At 40.8% G+C, this 20,000-nt stretch overlaps 1 protein-coding gene across 2 annotated transcripts in view; it reads left to right on the top strand.

Moving 5' to 3' along the window:
• The window catches only part of LOC135210073 (probable cationic amino acid transporter), a 291,242-nt gene that overhangs the window by 208,932 nt on the left and 62,310 nt on the right, over positions 1-20,000 (top strand). For both annotated transcript variants that reach the window (XM_064242870.1, XM_064242871.1), the window contains exons 3-5: positions 4,576-4,733; positions 12,319-12,468; positions 14,595-14,729. In XM_064242870.1, coding sequence (XP_064098940.1) covers positions 4,576-4,733; positions 12,319-12,468; positions 14,595-14,729 — 443 coding nt within the window. The remainder of the gene's footprint in view (positions 1-4,575; positions 4,734-12,318; positions 12,469-14,594; positions 14,730-20,000) is intronic.

The raw sequence follows: 20,000 nt of genomic DNA, 5'->3' as shown, positions 1-20,000 counted from the left end.
ATATATATATATAATATATATATATATATATATATATATATATATTATATATATATATATAGGGTGTCCATAAAGTCCCAGTACCATTTCAAGTATTTATCGCTCAGGAATGGTACTGGGATTTTATGGACAGCCTTTATATCTATCTGTCTATCTACTCTATCTATCTACTATATATATCTATATATATATATATATATATATATATTAATATATATATATAATATGTATTTTAATTATAATATATAATCTATAGAGAGAGAGAGAGAGAGAGAGAGAGATTGAGAGCATTACCAGACCGATTTCCTCACAAATGCTCTTTTGTTCCTTGCGAGTGAGGATTGAATGCCCCCCAGTTCATACCCGTGAATATGTAATGACCGTGATCAACGCAGTCCACCTGAATTTAGGGAGAAAACCTCTATTATGCTGAAATAAAGTCGTTGTGCCACTTCTGGAACATACTTTTAGTGGTAAGAAATTTTTGCGTTCGCCATGTTGTGTATGTGAGTGTATGATTTGAAGGGGTTCAGTTTTTTGTAGTGGTTGGGTCTCTCTCTCTCTCTCTCTCTTCTCTGCCTTTTATGTACCTGTAAGTTCCCCTCACTCTCTTTGGCTTGTATGTACCTGCGATTTCTCTCTCTCTCTCTCTCTCTCTCTCTCTCTCTCTCTCTCTCTCTCTCTCTGTCTAAATCATGTACACTTTTGGGATCTCACTTTTTAAATCCGAATCCTAGCTTTTGGCGTAGAATGTTATTTATTTATATATTTATTTATTTATTTTAAATAGGTCATGTAAGTTGTGGACCGTGCTTTTAAAGGAAAGCGGTAATTTTCCTATTGTTTTTAGCCTATAAAAAAGTGAGAGCTTATTTAGTCGAATAAAATTCATAGCTTAACGTTTATATTTGTAAATCGCCAATACTTCGAATTAATAATCTCGGCATTCCCGTTGCGTGTGTTCATTTAGCGAAGAATTTCTGTCGATGCTTATTTTCATTTTTCATTTTCGACTGAAAGGCGGATCTGGTGCGTCGATGCTCCTCCTCCCTATATCACATCGGCTACATTCAAAGAATTCCTGAATAATTGAAGACCCATAATGAGCCAGTTCCCCTCAGGCAAATAATTCCTCTTTCAATCTATCTCCAAATTACCTGGGTCATATTCGGAAGCGGAAATGGCATATTTTGTGCTCTAGCGAGAAATATTCTTATCTCCGTCTCTCGTCTATGAAGTATATTAAATTCTCTAAACAGTAATTACGTAGATTCTTTACATTGATGTAATAGTTTTATTTTGATCTTATTCAGATTCGTCTTGGTCTCTATAGATGATATGTTATACTCCGCATAATTATATTGTTATAATAATATATGTTTTTATTTTTTTCGAAACTTTTGACTCTCGAGAATAGATTCACATTAGATTTATATTGAAGGAACCAAGGTTACAGACAGATCCCAGTTTCAGCGCTTGACCTTCCCACCAATAAAAAACAGAAATGAAGGGAAATAAAAAAAACACTTAGGTATTTCTGGGAAATGCAAATAATTTCCTTTATTATTGTTATTACTATTATATATTATATATATATATATATATATATATATATATATATATATATATATATATATATATATATATATATATATATATGATATATTTTTTTTTTTTTTTTTTTTTTTTTTTTTGCCTAAAATTGAATTTTTGTGCGTCTGAGCCGGAAAATTTTCATTCATCCCATAGTTCAATTATTATTATTATTATTATTATTATTATTATTATTATTATTATTATTATTATTATTATTATTATTTGAATGGTAACAACATTATTATTATTATATTATCAGAAGGAAAATGTTTGGTTGAATAACATGGCTGCATTATGCGAATATATAGATTTCATGCTGATTTTTCTCGATTTTTCTTATAATGTGCTTTCCCTGCACATCAATATTGGTTATTAATTTACCAGCGATGGATATATCCAGCGTAGTATTTCTTAGAGCAGAAATTCTTCACCTTACCACCAAAGCAGGTCACTGAAACCTGAGGTTTAAATCCGTGAGTTTCGGGCCAGTAATTGCTCGGTGGTATTTCTTTTTCGGTAATTAATCCTCCTCAAAGATTTATGAGTGTGAGGTCATCTGAAATATTCCCTAAAATGGATTAATGTTATGCAGTACAGTAATTCCAGTCTCATAAAGGACTCATATTTTCCATTCTCATATAGGAGTCATATTTCCAGTTCTCATAAAAAGAATCATATTTTCCATTCTCACACTAAACGAGCCTTATTGTCAATTGTTAGCAATGAACCTTAAAGCGATGCTCACAGTGCACCGCGTAAGGTCCTCTGATGGCACCACCTCCCTACGGGAACAGTATCTAGCGCTATAGATTCGTGATTTGTGAAAGAAAGCTCTGTTGTACCCCCTGTGTCACTGCAGGGTTTTTTTCTTAAGAGAAAATAAGAGAACAATGTTGCATAGTGGGGTCGGCAATTTGCCACCGTTGGAGAAAAAATGAGAGAGAGAGAGAGAGGAGAGAGTAGCGTTGCAGTGATATTCATTACTACAGCAGTAGGAATTGGTCTCTACATCCCAAGCCCTATGCTTTTACAAGGTGACGGGTACGCACACCCTGGAGAGAGAGAGAGAAGAGAGAGAGAGAGAGAGAAACGTTACCGAAACACATTATAACCAGAATCCTCGAGGAACCGTTTTCTAAATCTGGACGAGTGCGTGGGTGGCCGCCAGGCACGTGATGACGTCAGCGCTTGAATGGAAGGCTCCTGCTGCCCCGGACTATACTGACGACGGCGTTTTAAGTGACTTCGTGTCCCTCCGCTGTGAGACAGAGGCCCTTTTCAAATGAACGGCTGGATGAGACGTCCGTTTTGCGAAGGACTGTACGTATAAGACTCCTGGGAAACGGAATTACAAATGGACTCTGAAAAATAGAAATAAATAAATAAAATAAAGCAGCTGGCTCCTTTCAGGTTAAACGAAAAAAAAAAAAACTAGGTGGAATCATATGAATGACAGGAAATAATTTGTTTTTTTAAAGCTAGCGAAGATAAAATGTCTTTCCTTTCCTCGTAGAAATGATGGCATGAGAGTATCGACTTTATAATATAATGTGAAATAAGATTATAATTTCCAATCACTGATCATGGTAGTGTTGACTCTCTCTGGCTCCAAAGTTTGAGTAAATAATATGGAAGCAGGTGCAAGTAGTATATATTATCATTTATGTTCATCTTATTTAAAAAACTGATGAAATTAAGGAAACAACCTTCTCATTATCTTCAATGTCTTCCCTGTTGTCGTGCCATCGTTGCAATATGGAGTCTCAGCTAAGGAACTCTTGTAATTGTCAATATGGAGTCTGTTATTCATACTTTTTTTATCGTTTCTTTACCAAGGCTTTGGCCTTGACTAACTTCGGCAACAAATTTGAAAACAATAGACCACTCCTTCACCACACCCACCCCAGCTTCAAAAGAAACATAAAAGTTAATTACACACCGATTCACAAAAAAAAAAAAAAAAAAAAAAAAAAAAAAAAAACAAAAAAAAAAAAAAAAAAAAAAAAAAAAAAAAAAAAAAAAAAAAATTGATTTAATTTAATCGCTCTCCCAGTAGTAAAAGCGAAACAATTCTTTTAAACCTTCAATGAATTTTTCTTTAAGTTTATATTATTATTATTATTATTATTATTATTATTATTATTATTATTTATTATTATTATTATTATTTATTTTATTATTTATTTTTATTATCAGTAGTAGTAGTAGTAGTAGTAGTAGTAGTAGTAGTAGTAGTAGTAGTAGTGAAAGCAGAAATAGCTGTAATAATGTATTGCACAATCGATTATTTCGAGCCGATCCCAAAATCATATTGATCATTTTATAGTTAGTTATGAACGTTCATTTTTTAGTTTAATTCATAAATACACATATATATACGGCGCGGACAAAAGACATTCTGACGAAAATAATTCCCAGACAGCAGGCAATTGTGTTTTTCCCTCGCCTCGCTCGATGTGACTCTCTCTCTCTCTCTCTCTCTCTCTCTCTCTCTCTCTCTCTCTCTCTCTTCCCCCGTTCGCTGAATGAAATTCCAGGCTCATTCACGCGTTCACGCTTGCCTGCCTGTTACTGGAGGCCATTTGATTATGAACGGAATCGCCTCTTTGTCATTCCAAAAGCCATTTAATATAGCAGGGAATCTTAGTCTTTGTCATTCCAGAAGCTATTTATTTTAGAACGGAATCATTCTATTTATCCTTCTCTACATTCCAGGAACCATTGAATATCGAACGGAGTCTTAGTCTTTGTCATTCCAGAAGCCATTGAATGAAGAACGGAATCTTTATCTTAGTCATCCCAGAAGCCATTGAATAATGAACGGAATCATTCACTTTGTCATTCCAGAAGCCATTGAATATAGAACGGAGTCTTAGTCTTTGTCATTCCAGAAACCATTGAATAATGAACGGAATCATTCGCTTCGTCATTCCAGAAACCACGGAATATAAAACAGAATCCTTCTCTCTCTCGTTCCAGGTTTCTGCTACGCCGAGCTGGTGACCTGGAGTACCCAGTCGTCGGGGCATCTGTACACGGCCGCCTACCAGTTGGTCGGGGAATTCGTGGCCTACTTGCTGGGCATTCTGAATGTTCTGTTCTCAGCCTCGACGCTCGCTGCAGTTTGCAAAGCTCTGGTAAGATGCTAAGGAATTCGCCTCGTTCCTTCCTGGTCTTATTTTCATAATGACCGAAGTTTTTCTCTATACTTTAATTTACACCGATGAGCCCTCGTTCTCCTGTGTTTATTAATAAGGATTTAATACGCGTGAGTATACAGGTGTAAGGACAACGCTTATTCATAATTTTCTCTGTATATAATTCATCATTCGCGTTGTTCCTTTACTTCTCCCTGAGAGAGCATTCAGCGGGGCTTTCCGTCAGTGTATAAAGCTTGTATAACCACATATTGTGTACTTTTATATTTTGTATTTTATGTCTCTCAAGAAACACAAATCGGGTCTCGCCGACCCACTTTTACTCTCTCGCGGGTCGGTGACCACATTTTCCGTCCGCATGCTGTATATTTATATGTTTTCCCTGACTGTTACGGGCTGCTCTGTGAGCAAGAGCCCGTGCTGACACAAGGTCAGCTAAATCAAAAACAACAACAACGTAATAAAAATCAGTACACTTCTACCTGCCTCTTTGTCCACCTCTCACAACTGGTGGACCTCCCGGTTTGGACGGTGACCCAAGCGGTTTTGGCTCAGCCATTAAGGGACTCACTACCGCCGCTCACCTTCAGAGATCTTTAACGGACTCATACGGCGCCTCAGTATAGATCTCTGAAAGCTCCTACCGTGGAAAATAACCAACGCCTCTAACGGACTAAATACGGCATACCTGCCCAAGGTGTGTTCAGGCGTTTCCTCAAACGGTTTGGCCCGCCATTCACGACTCTGTCGACCGTTTTTTGTGAGAGAGGACAATGGGCGCAAACAGTACCTCGCGGGAAACCTCGCGGGTAAACCCGGGCCTCCCCCGCCCCAGCGACGGACTCTGACACAGCGGCCGCTCAAGCTGTCAAATTGCCCCCCTTCACAACGGCTGACCCGTCTTCCTGGTTCTTCCGAGCCGAAGGGCAATTCCGGATCGCGGGGCTCACAAACAAAGTGCTGCAGGCTGACCTCGTCGCAGCGGCTCTCCCGACAGAGGTGTTCGACCGAATATCTAACTGGCTGACCGGTCGAGCACGAATCGGACTTGTCACGCTCGACGAGATAAAAGAAAGGCTCTTGACAGCCTATTCCGTGCCCATCGCTGAAAGGGCCGCCCGCGCCCTCGACCTAGTCGCGAACCCCATGCGCGGCGCCGACACCCAAGAGACCTGGGACACTGTGATGGGCCTCGTCCGTCCTGCCCGAAAATAGGCCCCGACGGAAAAAAGGTAGAGATCAGCCTGAGCCGCGAAATATTCCTGCGGCAACTCGAGCCGGTACGTCCGAAAGCAGCTGACCGACGCGTACACCCTAGAGGACGACGAACTATAGAGAAGGCAAAGAAGCTGACGTTGTCGAACAATGCCGCGAAGCTCGCCGCCCCCCCCCGATCCTCCGTGTGCCTGGCCGCAGAGAAGGAAGAAGACGACGACGACCCAACGCAATAGATCGGCGCCCCTGTATCCCAAGGGAAGTCCTCCCACACGCAGCGAGGTGAAAACTCCTGGTGCCGCTTCCACCGGAGGTTCGGGAGATTCGCCAGGAGGTGCGAAAGCCCTTGCACCTTCCAACAGTCAAAAAACGGCGACGGCAAACAAAACCAAGGCCGCCCGTGGCAACGGCCGCGTCGGAACACCCACACCGTAGGGTTTTCTACGTCCGCGACGCGATCTCCGGCCGGAGGATGTTGGTGGATATGGGGGCAATGCACTCGATATTCCCGCCGTCAGGAAAAGACCGTAGCCGCGAGCCCGACAAAACAACCTCCCTCGTCGCCGCAAACGGGACCCCCATCCGTTCCTACGGCACGAAGCCCCTCGAGATATCCATCTTGGGGCGAAACTACGTCTGGGAATTCACAATCGCGGACGTCAGGATCCCGCTACTGGGGGCAGACTTCCTGGCGCAGAACGGCCTCCTGGTGGACGTGGGCCGCAAACGCTCCTCGACACGGGGACATGCCTTTCCCTTCCACTGGCAGCAGGCCCGGGCGCCCCTACAATTTGTACCATCGCCCCCCACAAATACGGCAACCTCCTGCAGGAGTTCCCCGAAGTCTTCAAGCCGGAACTTCGTCAGGCGGCAGGGACGCCGCCCAAGCACGGGATATTCCTACCACATAACCACCACAGGCCCCCCGACACACGCGAAGTTCCGACGACTCCCTCCAGGCCGCCTCCAGGAGGCGAAGCAGGCGTTCTCGGAGATGGAACGATGGGCATCTGCAAGAAAGCATCGAGCCCTGGGCGTCGCCCCTGCACATGGTACAGAAACCTGACGGCACCTGGAGGCCCTGCGGAGACTACAGAAGACTCAACCTCGCTACAATCCCCGACCAATACCCCTTGCCAAACATGCAGGATTTGACAGGGGCCCTTCATGGGGCGAAGGTCTTCACAAAAATGGACCTCTTAAAATCCTATTTCCAGGTTCCAGTGCACCCCGAGGATGGTCCCCAAGACTGCCATCCTCACGCCCTTTTGGCTCCTTCGTCTTCCATTACTCAACCTTCGGCCTGAGGAATGCAGGGGGCCCACCTTCCAGCCGCCTGATGGACAGCATCCTGGGGGACCTGCCCTTCTGCGTCTGCTACGTCGACGATATCTTGATTTTTTCCAGGTCCTTGGAGGAGCACCTACATCACGTCCGAGCGGTCCTGAAGCGCCTGCAGGAAAAACGGCTGGTCGTCCGTTTCGACAAATGCACCTTCGGCGCCGAGAAGGTGGACTTCCTCGGACACGAGATCTCCGCGACGGGCGTGCGCCCCATGGCCTCGAAGGTAGGCGTGGTGCAGAAGTTTCCCAACACCAACCACGGTCAATCCCTGCAGGAGTTCATCGGAATGGTCAATTACTACCGCCGATTCATCCCCGCCGCCGCCCCAGCCCATGTTCTCCTAAAATAAACACAGGTCCTGAAGGGGAAACCAAAGGCCCTAACGTGGGAGGCCGAACAAGAGAAGGCTTTCAACGAGACGAAGAGGGCCCTCGCCAGAGCGGCGACATTATGCCACCAAGACCCTGCTGCACCTTTACGCCTCACCACGACGCCAGCAACGTCGCCTGCGGGGCTGTCCTCGAGCAGATGGTCCAGGGCGAGCCCAGCCACTCGCCTTCTACAGCCAAAAAAAAAACAAAACTATCAGCCGCCGAGACGAGGTACAGCACGTTCGACCGCAACTCCTGGCAGTGTACCAAGCAGTGCTTCCGCTACCTCCTCGAGGGCTCCCCCTTTACGATCAGGACGGACCACCTCCCTTTGGTACACGCCTTCACCAAGGCGGGCGACGCTTGGTCAGCGAGACAACAGAGGCACCTAGCAGCCCATCGCGAGTTTTTTTTTCGGTTGCACCATCCAGTACGTGCCTGGCGAGAAGAAACCCAACCCCGTGGCAGACGCCCTATCGAGGATAGAAATCAACGTGCGTAAGGTCTGGGGTGGTCGACTACGAAGACCTCGCCCCGGGAACAGGCTGCCGACCCGGAGACTGCCCGCATACCGCAACTGCTATCACCGCCCTCAAGTGGGAAGACGTGCCCTTCGGACCCGCAGGCATGACGCTCCTCTGCGACATCAGCACGGGCCCCGCCCGACGCCCGCTGATCCAGCCTCCCGAAGGAAAGCCGTGTTCGACGTCATACACGGACTCTCGCACCCCTCGGGCCGGACGACGGTGCGCCTCCTGACGGAGAAGTTCGTTCTGGCATGGAATTCGGAAGGACTCCCTCGAGTGGGCCAGGACCTGCGTGCCTTGCAAAACTAGCAAAATCAGTCGGCACACGAATCAGGCGTGGGGAAATTTCCGCAGCCGAAAACGAAGATTCGGCCACATCACATAGACGTCGTTGGCCCCCTGCCCCCGTCCGGAAGGCGCCAGGTACCTCCTGACGGTAATCGATCGCTCCACCAGATGGCCCGAGGCAACGCCGATGTCGGAGGCGACCACGAAAGCATGTGCCGAAGCACTCTCGCCAGCTGGATCAGTCGATTCGGAGTGCAGACGAAATCACGACAGACCGCGGACCAGTTTTCCTGTCGGAGTTGTGGACTGCCCTGGCCCGCCGTAATGGGAACGTCGCTACATGCCACCACCGCCTACAACCCAGCAGCTAACGGCATGGTGGAGAGAGTCCACCGTTCGATCAAGGCTTCCCTGATGGCGCGCTGCACCGACGAAAATTGGAAGAGCCAACTACCGTGGGTCCCTCCTCGGTCTCAGGACTGCCCCGCGGGCAAACGGCGAGGCATCACCCGCGGAGAAGGTATACGGGGAGCCATTAACAGTCCCTGGCGAGTTCTTCCCGACCAATGCCGACGACGCTGACGTCTCCATCGCCAGGCTTCGGGAATCCGCCGGGAAGTTCACGCCCTGCGTCAAACCTTCTCCGACGAACCAAACAAAAACGTTTCCCTCCCAAGGCCCTATCATCGTGCAAGCACGTCTTCGTCAGGGACGACGCCCGCCGCCCGCCTCTAACGAGACCCTACCGCGGTCCCTTCCGCGTCCTACGACGCACTGACAAGGCATATCTCTTATCCATCAACGGTCGCGAGGACTCTGGGTCACAATCGATCGCCTGAAACCAGCCTTCATCATGGACGAGGACCTCGCAGACGCGGATTCCACAGGGCGCCTCAATCTTCCTCGGAAAAAAGCGACTCCTTCGATCGCCAAACCTCCTAGCCGTAGCCGCGGCCGCCCTCGAAAGACGGTCGAACCCCCCGAGGATCACCTCAGGGGAGGCATCCCGTCCCCGGAAACCCCCGAGGATCTACCACAGCAACTAATATCACGCACCCGAGGGCGCCTCCGCCGTCCAGCTCGCTTCCGCGAGTGACTACCCGAAGTACAAAGAAGTCAGCCAACAATCATACCTGAATTATTTGTCTTAGGGGGGAGTATTTGTAAGGACAAACGCTTATTCATAATTTTCTCTGTATATAATTCATCATTCGCGTTGTTCTTACTTCCCCTGAAGAGAGCATTCAGCGGGCTTTCCGTCAGTGTATAAAGCTTGTATAACCACATATTGTGTACTTTTATATTTTGTATTTTTATGTCTCTCAAGAAACACAAATCGGGTCTCGCCGACCCACTTTTACTCTCTCGCGTGGTCGGTGACCACCATTTCCGTCCGCATGCTGTATATTTATATTCCCTTGACTGTAATAAAAATCAGTACACTTCTACCTGCCTCTTTGTCCACCTCTCACACAGGCTTGATACATATCCACATACATTTATATATATATATAGTATATATATATATATATATATATATATATATATATATATATATATATTCGAACATTGCCATTTAACATGTATAGCCTAACATATTCCAGTACAAGATGATAAGACGATGCAATTAATACACATAACAAGAGCATACACTTACCAAAACCTCAAGAAAACATTTTTTTTCTAGTTTTTTTCACCCTAAGCGACTTTTAACGGATTTTTTTCCGCCCCACTGTCAAAGTTTCCTCCTAAACTTTGCCTCTGGGGAATATTAGCTGAACCCCCAGGGTGTGGAAGTATCGGATTTTGCCCCGGAACTTGGAAGTCTTGTCTGCCAGAATGGACATTATATTTTCCGTGGAATTTTAAGATGGTAGATTATAGTATTAGCATAATCTTAGCTCGATGGGTTTTTTTTATTTTTTAGAATTTTACCAGATTTTTTATTCCTTTCTATTTCTTGAAAGCTTGATTTATTTATATAAAAATTCCTGGCTTTACATTCATTTATATTATTATATATCTTATATATATATATATATTTATATAATATATATATATATATATATAATATATATGGCCACGTATGTATACTAGGAATCATTTTAAGAGAATATATTTAAAGGAAGTTTATTTATGCATTCAATGTATTGCATAATTGCTGCAACTTCAGCCAGAGATATTTTTTTTTACTGAAGTTGAATTTTTTAAAGAATTTTTGAGAGGTGGTCGTGTCTTTATATACAGAGCTACACTGCTTTATATAAAAATATATATTATTTATAGGGGATAATTTTAAGAGAATATTGCAAGGAAGTTTTATCTTTCCCTAGCAATTTATTGCATGATTAGATGCAAATTCAGCCGACAAACTTCACCCTGAAGTTAAACTTCTTTAACATTCCAGTGATCGCCCGTGCAAGAGTTTCTCGTAGCAGAAAAAATCCTTTTTAATGGAGCATCAAAATTAACGTTGGGTCTTATAGAACGTATGAAATAGAGGACGTGTTTGTGCAGCTTTTTGTCGTAGATCGCTCAACAAAAGCTGTTATGAGTTATAATAATGTTATAATATCTATTTCTCTCTTTTCGTGAGTTGAGTCAATTCAGAAAAGGTATTGATAGGTTTCTTTTAAAGAAATATTTCCTGAATATGCATAGGTCATTTTCTTTATTCATAGTATTTTCAAGTTTTGCTTTTGAAGGAAACTTCTGATTTGTCCTGTTATCATTATTATTATTATTACGAGCTTGGTGGCGCATTCTACGCTGCGCTGTAACCCGGCGCTGTCCATCTTGTCTCCCCTACCCTCCCAATCCCCTTCCTACCAGGACGAACAAACAAGATTCACTCGGATTTCATTATTATTATTAGTAATATTATAACTAATAACAGATCTTATAAACTACTTAGGCTAGAGGGCTGGAAATTGAAATATTGATTACCGACCCTCCAGTCGTCAATTTTACTAAATTGCAGCCCTCTAGCCTCGGTAGTTTTTTTTATTTACGGTTAAGATTAGTCAATAATCTTGCGTCTGGCAACTCTATAAGACAGACCACCACTGGGCCGTGACTGAAAGTTTTATGGGCCGCGGTTCATACCGCGTTATACTCTGTACAGAAAACTTGATTGCACCTCCAAGGAAGTACCCAAAAAGGCAACTTTCCCGCTTCCCTTGATTTTGGCTCCTTCAGTAAATAATGCAACAATCGTTGTTGAGTCTGATCACTAGTAGACATGATTAACGACGAAGGCGGCGTTGCTGTCATAATAAAGAACTAAGTTACTATTTTATGTAGAAAAACACCGATCACGTGATTGAATTTTTTATTTTTATTTTTTCAAAGACTGTACGTTAATGTTTAGTGTGGATATATATATATTTTACATATATATGTGTTTGTATGTGTATTTATGTATGTTTAATGCATATGTTTAAATATGAGCATGTATGTTTTCATGCAACACACACAACACACACATATATATATATATATATATATATATATATATATATATATATATATTTATATATAATCATTAATGGTCGTCGCTTGTTTACCAGGAGGCACTTAACTACATAATTGCTTTCCAACAACTAGTCTTTATAATGACTAATTTTTCAGATTACTGAAAGCAATCATAACATATTTCATATATAAAAAACTCACTAACATGATTTCCTAATTAAATTAATATTAACGTGACTAGCAAATTATATAAAAATTCATATCAATCGTACCGACAGAAATAATAATAATAATAATGATGAATAATACTAATAATAATAATAATTATAATATTTAATCCCACAGTCAGCAACGATGGATTATATGTCTGGTGGCAAAGTGGCAAGTTTTGTGGGGCATCACATAGGCCGACTGCCCTTGACCCATACCCTGCCGGATTTCATCGCATTCGGAGCTGCCCTCTGCGTCGCCGTCGTCCTAGCCCTGGGATTAGAGGTATTTCTCTCTCTCTCTCTCTCTCTCTCTCTCTCTCTCTCTTCTGATTTACACTCACCCAATGCTCCATTTTGCTGTTTTAGATAATTATTCAGATTTGACCTTATGACTGTTTTTTTCTAGTTCAGTTCTTTCACAAATGATGTTTTTAAGTTTTTTTATGGCAATCTTTGTTCTTTATTTATTTATTTTATTTCTTTTAATCTTGTTGTTTCCTTGCAGTATTATTTTGCTAATGCTTCTAACTGACCGATTGTACGTGGTACTGTCATCTTGGATTTTTTTTTTTTTTTTTTAGAATTCAGTGTCCTTCTTATCTGTGTATTTTTTGTTTCGTCATTTTTGCTTTTGTTCTTCTAACTTGCTTTTTCTTTTCACATTTTGAGTTTTCATGAAAAGTGTAAATGGTAGAACAAATAGCATTTTAGAGTTGTTTTGTGAAAAGTGTAAATGTCAGAACGAATAGCACTTATGAGTTTTTTGTAACTGCAAATGTTAGAACGAATAGAGCTTTAGAGTGTTTTATGAAAAGTGTAAAGTGTAGAACAAATAGCATTTTACAGGTTTTTTTTTTATGAAAGGTGTAAATGGTAGAACGAATAGCATTTTATTAGTTTTTCTTTTATTACAAGTAAATGGTAGGACGGATAGCATTTTATTATAGTTTTTCTTTTATTAAATGTGTAAATTATAGAAAAAATAGCATTTTACTGTTTTTTATGAAAAGTGTAAATAGTACGTAGAACGGATAGCATTTTATTATAGTTTATCTTGTATTAAAAAGTGTAAATGATAGAACGAATAGCTTTTCAGGACATGAAGATAAGAGAGTGTCATGATAAAAGTGGATCATAGATAAAAGTGGGCGTGTCGTCCCAGAGGTCAGAGAAAAGGTCACAAGGGTCGTGAACGAAGCCCAGAATGGCTGTTGCATGCTGTTGATAAAGTGTTATTGGCGATAGAGGAGAGAAACTCCAGAAACTGATAAAAAAAATAACTTGAAAATGTTTTATGAAGATGACGACACTGAATAAGGGCGAAGAATAAGGTTGTGAGGGTAAATAGAAACCAGAAAGATGGATCAATGGATGTCAGTATATGTAGCATAAGAATATAATCCGTTACTTTGTATTGGTATTTAAGGGTAAATGTAACATGCGAAGGTATTCATGGAATAGGTTAAAGAAAAAAGGTGGTAATGGGCTTATGCAGAATAGTTTTGAAGGTGAAATTAATTGTTCTCAGGAGTGAAAGATGGAACTTATGAAATACCGTTGACCAAATTTCTCCTTTATGGAAGTGAAATGTGGGATGCGAATGTTTGAAGGAGAATTGGAAGAATGTGGAGAATTAATGTTGAAGTTACAAATGTAATTGATATTCTCATCACCATTGTCATTCATAATAGCAGAATTTAACAGACATACTATTGTCGATTGACTTTTCCAGCAGTAGCAATAGCGCTAATACGGTGTTTTTTGTATTTTTCATAATCATCATTCATAATAGCAGTAGTAATTGTAGAATACTCAATAGTAGCACGAGTCTTGAAACGGAGAAACGAATCTACAGTCATGTATGGGTGCTTATTTATAAAATAAATCTGTGTAGAGATATATATTTAAAATTATATACCCATACATAACTGTGCATTTGTTTTTCTATTTCAAGACTCGTGCTGCTATTGAGTAGCACAGTACAAATAAATCTGTGTAGAGATTAATTTTGAAATAATGTCTCCATGCATAACTACGCATCTGTTTTTCTATTTCAAGATTCGTGCTACGATAAGTAACACAGTGCTTATCATTATTACTAATAAATCTGTGTAGAGATTAATTCTTAACTAATATGTCACCGTGCATAATTGTGCATCTATTTTTCCATTTCAAGACTCGTGCTGCTATTGAGTAACAGTGTCTATTATCATTACTAATAAATCTGTGTAGAGATATATTTTTAAAGTATATGTCCCCATGCATAACTGTGCTTCGGTTTTTCCATTTCAAAACGCGTGCTGCTATTTAGTAACACAGTGTTTATCATTATTATTACTATGTCATCGTCGTCATCCACAACAATTAAAAATAAATAAATAAAACCAATTTCCTTCCGCCCTCTCGCAGCAATCTGGCTTCCTGCGAGCGAGCATGAGCGTGACGTCGCTGGCGGGCCTGGCCTTCTTCCTGATCGTGGGGGGCCTCCACACGGAACAAAACCCAGCCCATCTGCGAAGTGCCCTCCACATTGAGTCGTCCGAGGTCAGTTCGCGCCTTTGTTCGGTTGCGTTCTTTCTACTTTTACGGATTATTCTTTTTTTTTTCTTTTTTTTTTAGTCTGTTTGTTTGGTGTTATCGGTTTTGTTCGCTTTGCATTTTTACGAATCACATATTTTGATTGTGGTTTGTATTTGTTTGGTCTCGTTTGTTCTCTTTGCAGTTTTACGAATTATTTACCATTATTAATATTATTAGTACTATTAGTATTAATGGTAGCAGTATTATTAATAAATTACCATCAGTATTATTAACATTATTAGTATTAGTATTATTAATAAATTACTATTAGTAATATAAGTAGTATTAGTATTATTAATAAATTACTATTAGTATTATTAATTATCATTAGTATTAAATTATTAATTAAGTGGTAGTATTGTTTATAAATTAGCACTAGTACTGGATCGAAAAATTAAAGTAGACATTTCCAACCTCTGGTCTAATACTAAACTAAACGAAGACATTTTATAAACGTAGCGTAATTAGATAAAATAAATAAATAAATAAATAAATAGATGAATAGAAACAAAGACCTCCGCAAATCTCCCTCCGCTTTTAACAGAAAAGTCGCAGCGGAGCTGAATTGCAAATTCTATGCCAACAGAAAATCCCTGTTTCATTGCGTGACCCTTTTCTCACACCACCCACCCCCCACCCACATACCCACCCCCACCCCCCAACACAACGTCCCTTGCTATTTTTGTTGCCCGTGTTTGTTTCCAAATCTATTTGGGCCAGTGTGTGTGGGCGTCAGCGTAGGCGCTGAGCCTTCTGATGTCTAGCAAGTGTTTGTAGAAAATTGATTTTGGAGTTTCGTCGTACTAAGGGAAATTGGAGTAGGTGATGTATGGAGGGGGGAAGGGGGGACGGGGGGAATTAGGGTGGGGGGCTGTTATGGTAGGTAGGATTGAAAAGAGTAGCTGTTTTTTTAACTTTTCTGAAAACGAGCATTTTTTTTTTTTTATGTGCGATGGACGAGACTCTCGAATGACCTACTGTGACCTCTGCCTAAAGGAGGTGCACAAAAATGAGAGAGAGAGAGAGAGAGATGGAAGCGGTATATTTGACTTAAAAAAAAAAGGGAGGTTATAAGATTGAAGAAGAAAAACAACAACTCACATTCCATAACTTAGAGCTGAGAGGAAGACCTTTGAGTGGTCGACATCGGGAGATGGAATGTATCCGTCTCTTTATCTTTTCTTTGATTTTCATTTTTTCTCCACTTCCGTAATTCCTTACTTCTTATTTAATAATACTTTTCGCTTCGTCCATTCAGCTGGGAGGTCCCTCAGTTTTCCTGACCTGAAGTCCATCGTCGTAAAGGATATTTATGAGATATAAGGAGAATAATTACGCTGAATCTCTATCTGGAATGGCGCGTTCTTATTTAACCTTAACAACAAAAATGGAGAATGGGAGCTAATTTTGTAAGAAGCTAGACACATCTCACCTCCTCCTCCTCCTCCTCCTCCTCCTCCTCTCTCCTCCTCCACCTCCTCCTCCTCCGGAACGCTCATAGATGTATTCGACGATAATACTGGCATGCTCTTAGTTTAGCCTTTAAAATAATAATAAAAACAAAAAAACAAATTGAGGATGGGTTCTAAATTCCTAAGAAGCTAGACACATCTCCTCCTCCGGAACGCTTATAGATGTAAATTCGAAGACGAAAAACTGGCACGCTCTTATTTAGCCTAGAAAAAAAAAGAAAAAAAAAAAGTTGGTGGCTAACTTCGTCAGAAGCTAGACACATCTAACCTCTCCCTATCTCTCTCTCTCTCCTCCTCCTCCTCCTCCTCCTCCTCCTCCTCCTCCTCCTCCTCCTCCTCCTCCTCCTTAAAAGAGGAAGATTATGGTATGAGAAGCGAAATGAAATTGTCCACCAAAGCAGGGTAGCAGAGTAAAGGTTCGGGCATTGAACCATTTGTTAGGCAGTCTGCGGAAAATGAGGCCCCTTTTTTTGCTGGTGGCCGGTAATAAAGTCAGGAAAAAATTCATATTATTTCATGGTGGCCAGTACTAAAGTCTCTCAATTTTTTACTAGGAAAAAAAGTCATTAATTTATGGTGGCCAGTAATAAAGTCTGGAAAAGTCACAATTTTGACTAAGAAAAAAGTCACAATTTGACTGGGAAACAAAGTCACAGGAAAAAAGTCACAATTTTGACTAGGAAAAAAGTCACAGGAAAAAAGTCACATTAATTTATGGTGGGCGGTAATAGAGTCACAGTTGAAAAAATCACAATATTCCTTGGGGGTCTTTATCTTCATGATATTCACAGTCTTTTGTTTATGTTTTTACTGTCGTCCCCAACGTGCTTGTTCTGAACACGTCCCAAAGGTGGATACATACCGGGTTAAAACCCTTGTGGGGGGTTGGGGGTCACTATCTAGGAAAGATTATTGTGACTTTTTCCTGTGTCTTTTTTTCTGAGTTTTTACCTGTGACTTTTTTACCTGGATTCCTTTTTCCTTAATCTCCAAGGAGCGGTAACTCAAATAATACCTGTAGAACTTCAGTCAAGAAAGTCACGGGCAAAGAAATAACTCATGTACGTTGGTTAGACGGCTGTCATTTATTTAGTCTAAAATAAACGGGCAGTATTTGTAAGATATATACTAAACTTTTGTATAGGGTGTGAAATAAAGGTTATTTCGGTCTGTCACAGTAAACGCCTTATATTTTAGAAGCAGTCTTGGATAGAAGGCGAAGAAAAGGAAGCCTGTGAATAATGACATTCAACGAAAACTCATAATCACTTGAGTCAATAAAAAGGAAATGTAAATCCACAATAGTATGTCTGTTTGATTTTGTAATTCAAAATACAAAATCAAACAGACATACTATTGTGGATTTACTTTTCCAATAATTACATTAGTGGAAACATTCTGAATATAAAAATCATAATCGGAAAGAATGAGTAAGGCCTCGAAACATTTAAGTTTATAGACTTCGTGACAGCGTATTTGTGTTTTAAAACCGGTTGGATTCCGAGCCAGCATTTCTGCCGAGTCAGGGCTATTTAACCAGGATTAGTAACTGAGTTATAACCAGGGCTGTTAGCGTCTTCATTTTGCATAGAATTTGTTCGTATTTCATTTGAGACTTACATTTCTTTTTGAATCCTTCGAAGATTCACGTCAGTCGAGAGTTCCACTCATCTGCAATCTGAAGATCTTAGCTCACAGAGACCAAAAACATGATCTTTTTTTGGCTATCATAGTGATACCAGGAGCACAGACTTTGAAGCAATACTCTTCAGAATCTCTTAAGCTGATAAAACACTAAGTGGCAACAATAGTTGGCATTATTATTGACCCTACGCTTCGAACACCGATTCCGAGCTGTCTCGAAGTAGCAGCAGTTCGAATCCGGCAAGTGAACCAGTGAAACAAATAACTTCGAAATCCAATATTGGCTGTAAAGCAATTTCTCTGCTCCTCCTCCTCCTCCTCTTCCTCGAGATTCACTCTCCTCTTAAAGGGTCGAGAGTTGAATTACAGAAGGAAGAGACGCTTCCTCTCACGCGTGAGAGAGAGAGAGAGAGAGAGAGAAGAGAGAGAGAGAGAGAGAGAGAGATGTTTGGAGGGGTGGGTTGGGGGAATTAGGCTGAGATAAGACCCTTAGGAAAAGGTGAAGTTTTCTTTGAAATAGGGGGAATAAGGTAGCGGAAGGGGGTGTGTGGGGAGTGGGGGGCTGGGTGCAGAAGGTGGAAGGAGAATGTTTACTTGGCGGGAAAATCTGGAGGGTTTTTGAAACAACTTTCGTTTTTATTGACCTTCTGTTGTTCGGGAGAGAGAGAGAGAGAGAGAGAGAGAGAGAGAGAGAGAGAGAGAGAGAGAGAGAGAGAGAGAGAAAGGAAAAAAGAGAAGTGGGAAATAAAATGAATATAAACCTGCCGGGTGCATAAAACAGGGCGAATGTTCATTCATCCATTCACCCGAGAAGCAGCAGGCAGTTTGGTTAATAATTATTCGACTTACTTAGGAGGGAAAAGGAAAAAGAAAAGCAAGCACTAATGGAAAGGGTAACATGCAGAAACGGCTCTGTCGGTTGGGGGGGGGTAAGGGCTGGAAGGTTTGGATATCCCATTTATAACGCTTCTCTCTCTCTCTCTCTCTCTCTCTCTCTCTCTCTCTCTCTAAAGTTATCTTGTTCCTCCCCTGTATCCAGTAATCTCACTTCCTTATGCAATCCATATTTTTTTTTCATTTTCAAGTATTCTGTTACTTTATAGAACGCGACAATATTAGCGGGGGGTTGGGGGGGGGTTGGGGAGGGGGGGGGGGAGGTGTTAATAATTCGCCTGTCCTTAACAGGCGCTTGTTCGGGTAAATTTCATTCTGTCGTCTTATAAATTCGTTTTGCCGGTAACATAGATCCTGCTGAGAACAAACAAAATTCCATTCCATTTAAAGTCTTCATTTCCCATTTCTAAAAAAATTCCATTGCCATTATAAATCTTCATTTCCCATTTTCTATTTTGTATAAATGCCAGTCATTAAAAGTCTCATTTCCCAATTTCTAAAAATTCCATTGCCATTAAAAATCTTCATTTGCAATTTTTCTTTCTCATTTTCTACAAATTCCGTTTGTCATTAAAAGTCTCATTTCCCATTTTCTACAAATTCCATTGTCAATAAAAGTCATTTCCCATTTTCTAAAAATGACATTTTCATTAAAAACTTAATTTCCCATTTTCTACAAATTCCACTGTCATTAAAAACTTCATTTCCCATTTTCTACAAATTCCATTTCATTAAAAGTCTTCATTTCCCATTTTCTACAATGACATGGTCATTAAAAACTTAATTTCCCATTTTCTACAAACTCCAGTCATTAAAAACTTAATTCCCATTTTCTTCAAATTCCAATGTCATTAAAAGTCTTCATTTCCCATTTTCTACAAATTCCATTGTTATTAAGTCTTCATTTCCCATTTTCTACAAATGACATGGTCATTAAAAACTTCATCTCCCATTTTCTACAAATTCCATAGTTATTAAAAAACTTCGTTAACCATTTTCTATTTTGTATAAATTCCAGTGTCATTAAAAGTCTTCATTTCCCATTTTCTACAAATTCCAATGTCATTAAAAGTCTTCATTTCCCATTTTCTACAAATTCCATTGTTATTAAAAGTCTTCATTTCCCATTTTCTACAGAAGTCATTATAATGAATTGTGGTTTGAGAATATCCTGTTATGTAATCAAGATGTACCTTAGTTCGGAGGAATTAAAAAAAACATTTTG

Source organism: Macrobrachium nipponense, chromosome 39, assembly GCF_015104395.2.
Source record: "Macrobrachium nipponense isolate FS-2020 chromosome 39, ASM1510439v2, whole genome shotgun sequence".
Classification (NCBI taxonomy): domain Eukaryota; kingdom Metazoa; phylum Arthropoda; class Malacostraca; order Decapoda; family Palaemonidae; genus Macrobrachium; species Macrobrachium nipponense.
This window is presented reverse-complemented; position numbering and strand designations above follow the sequence as displayed.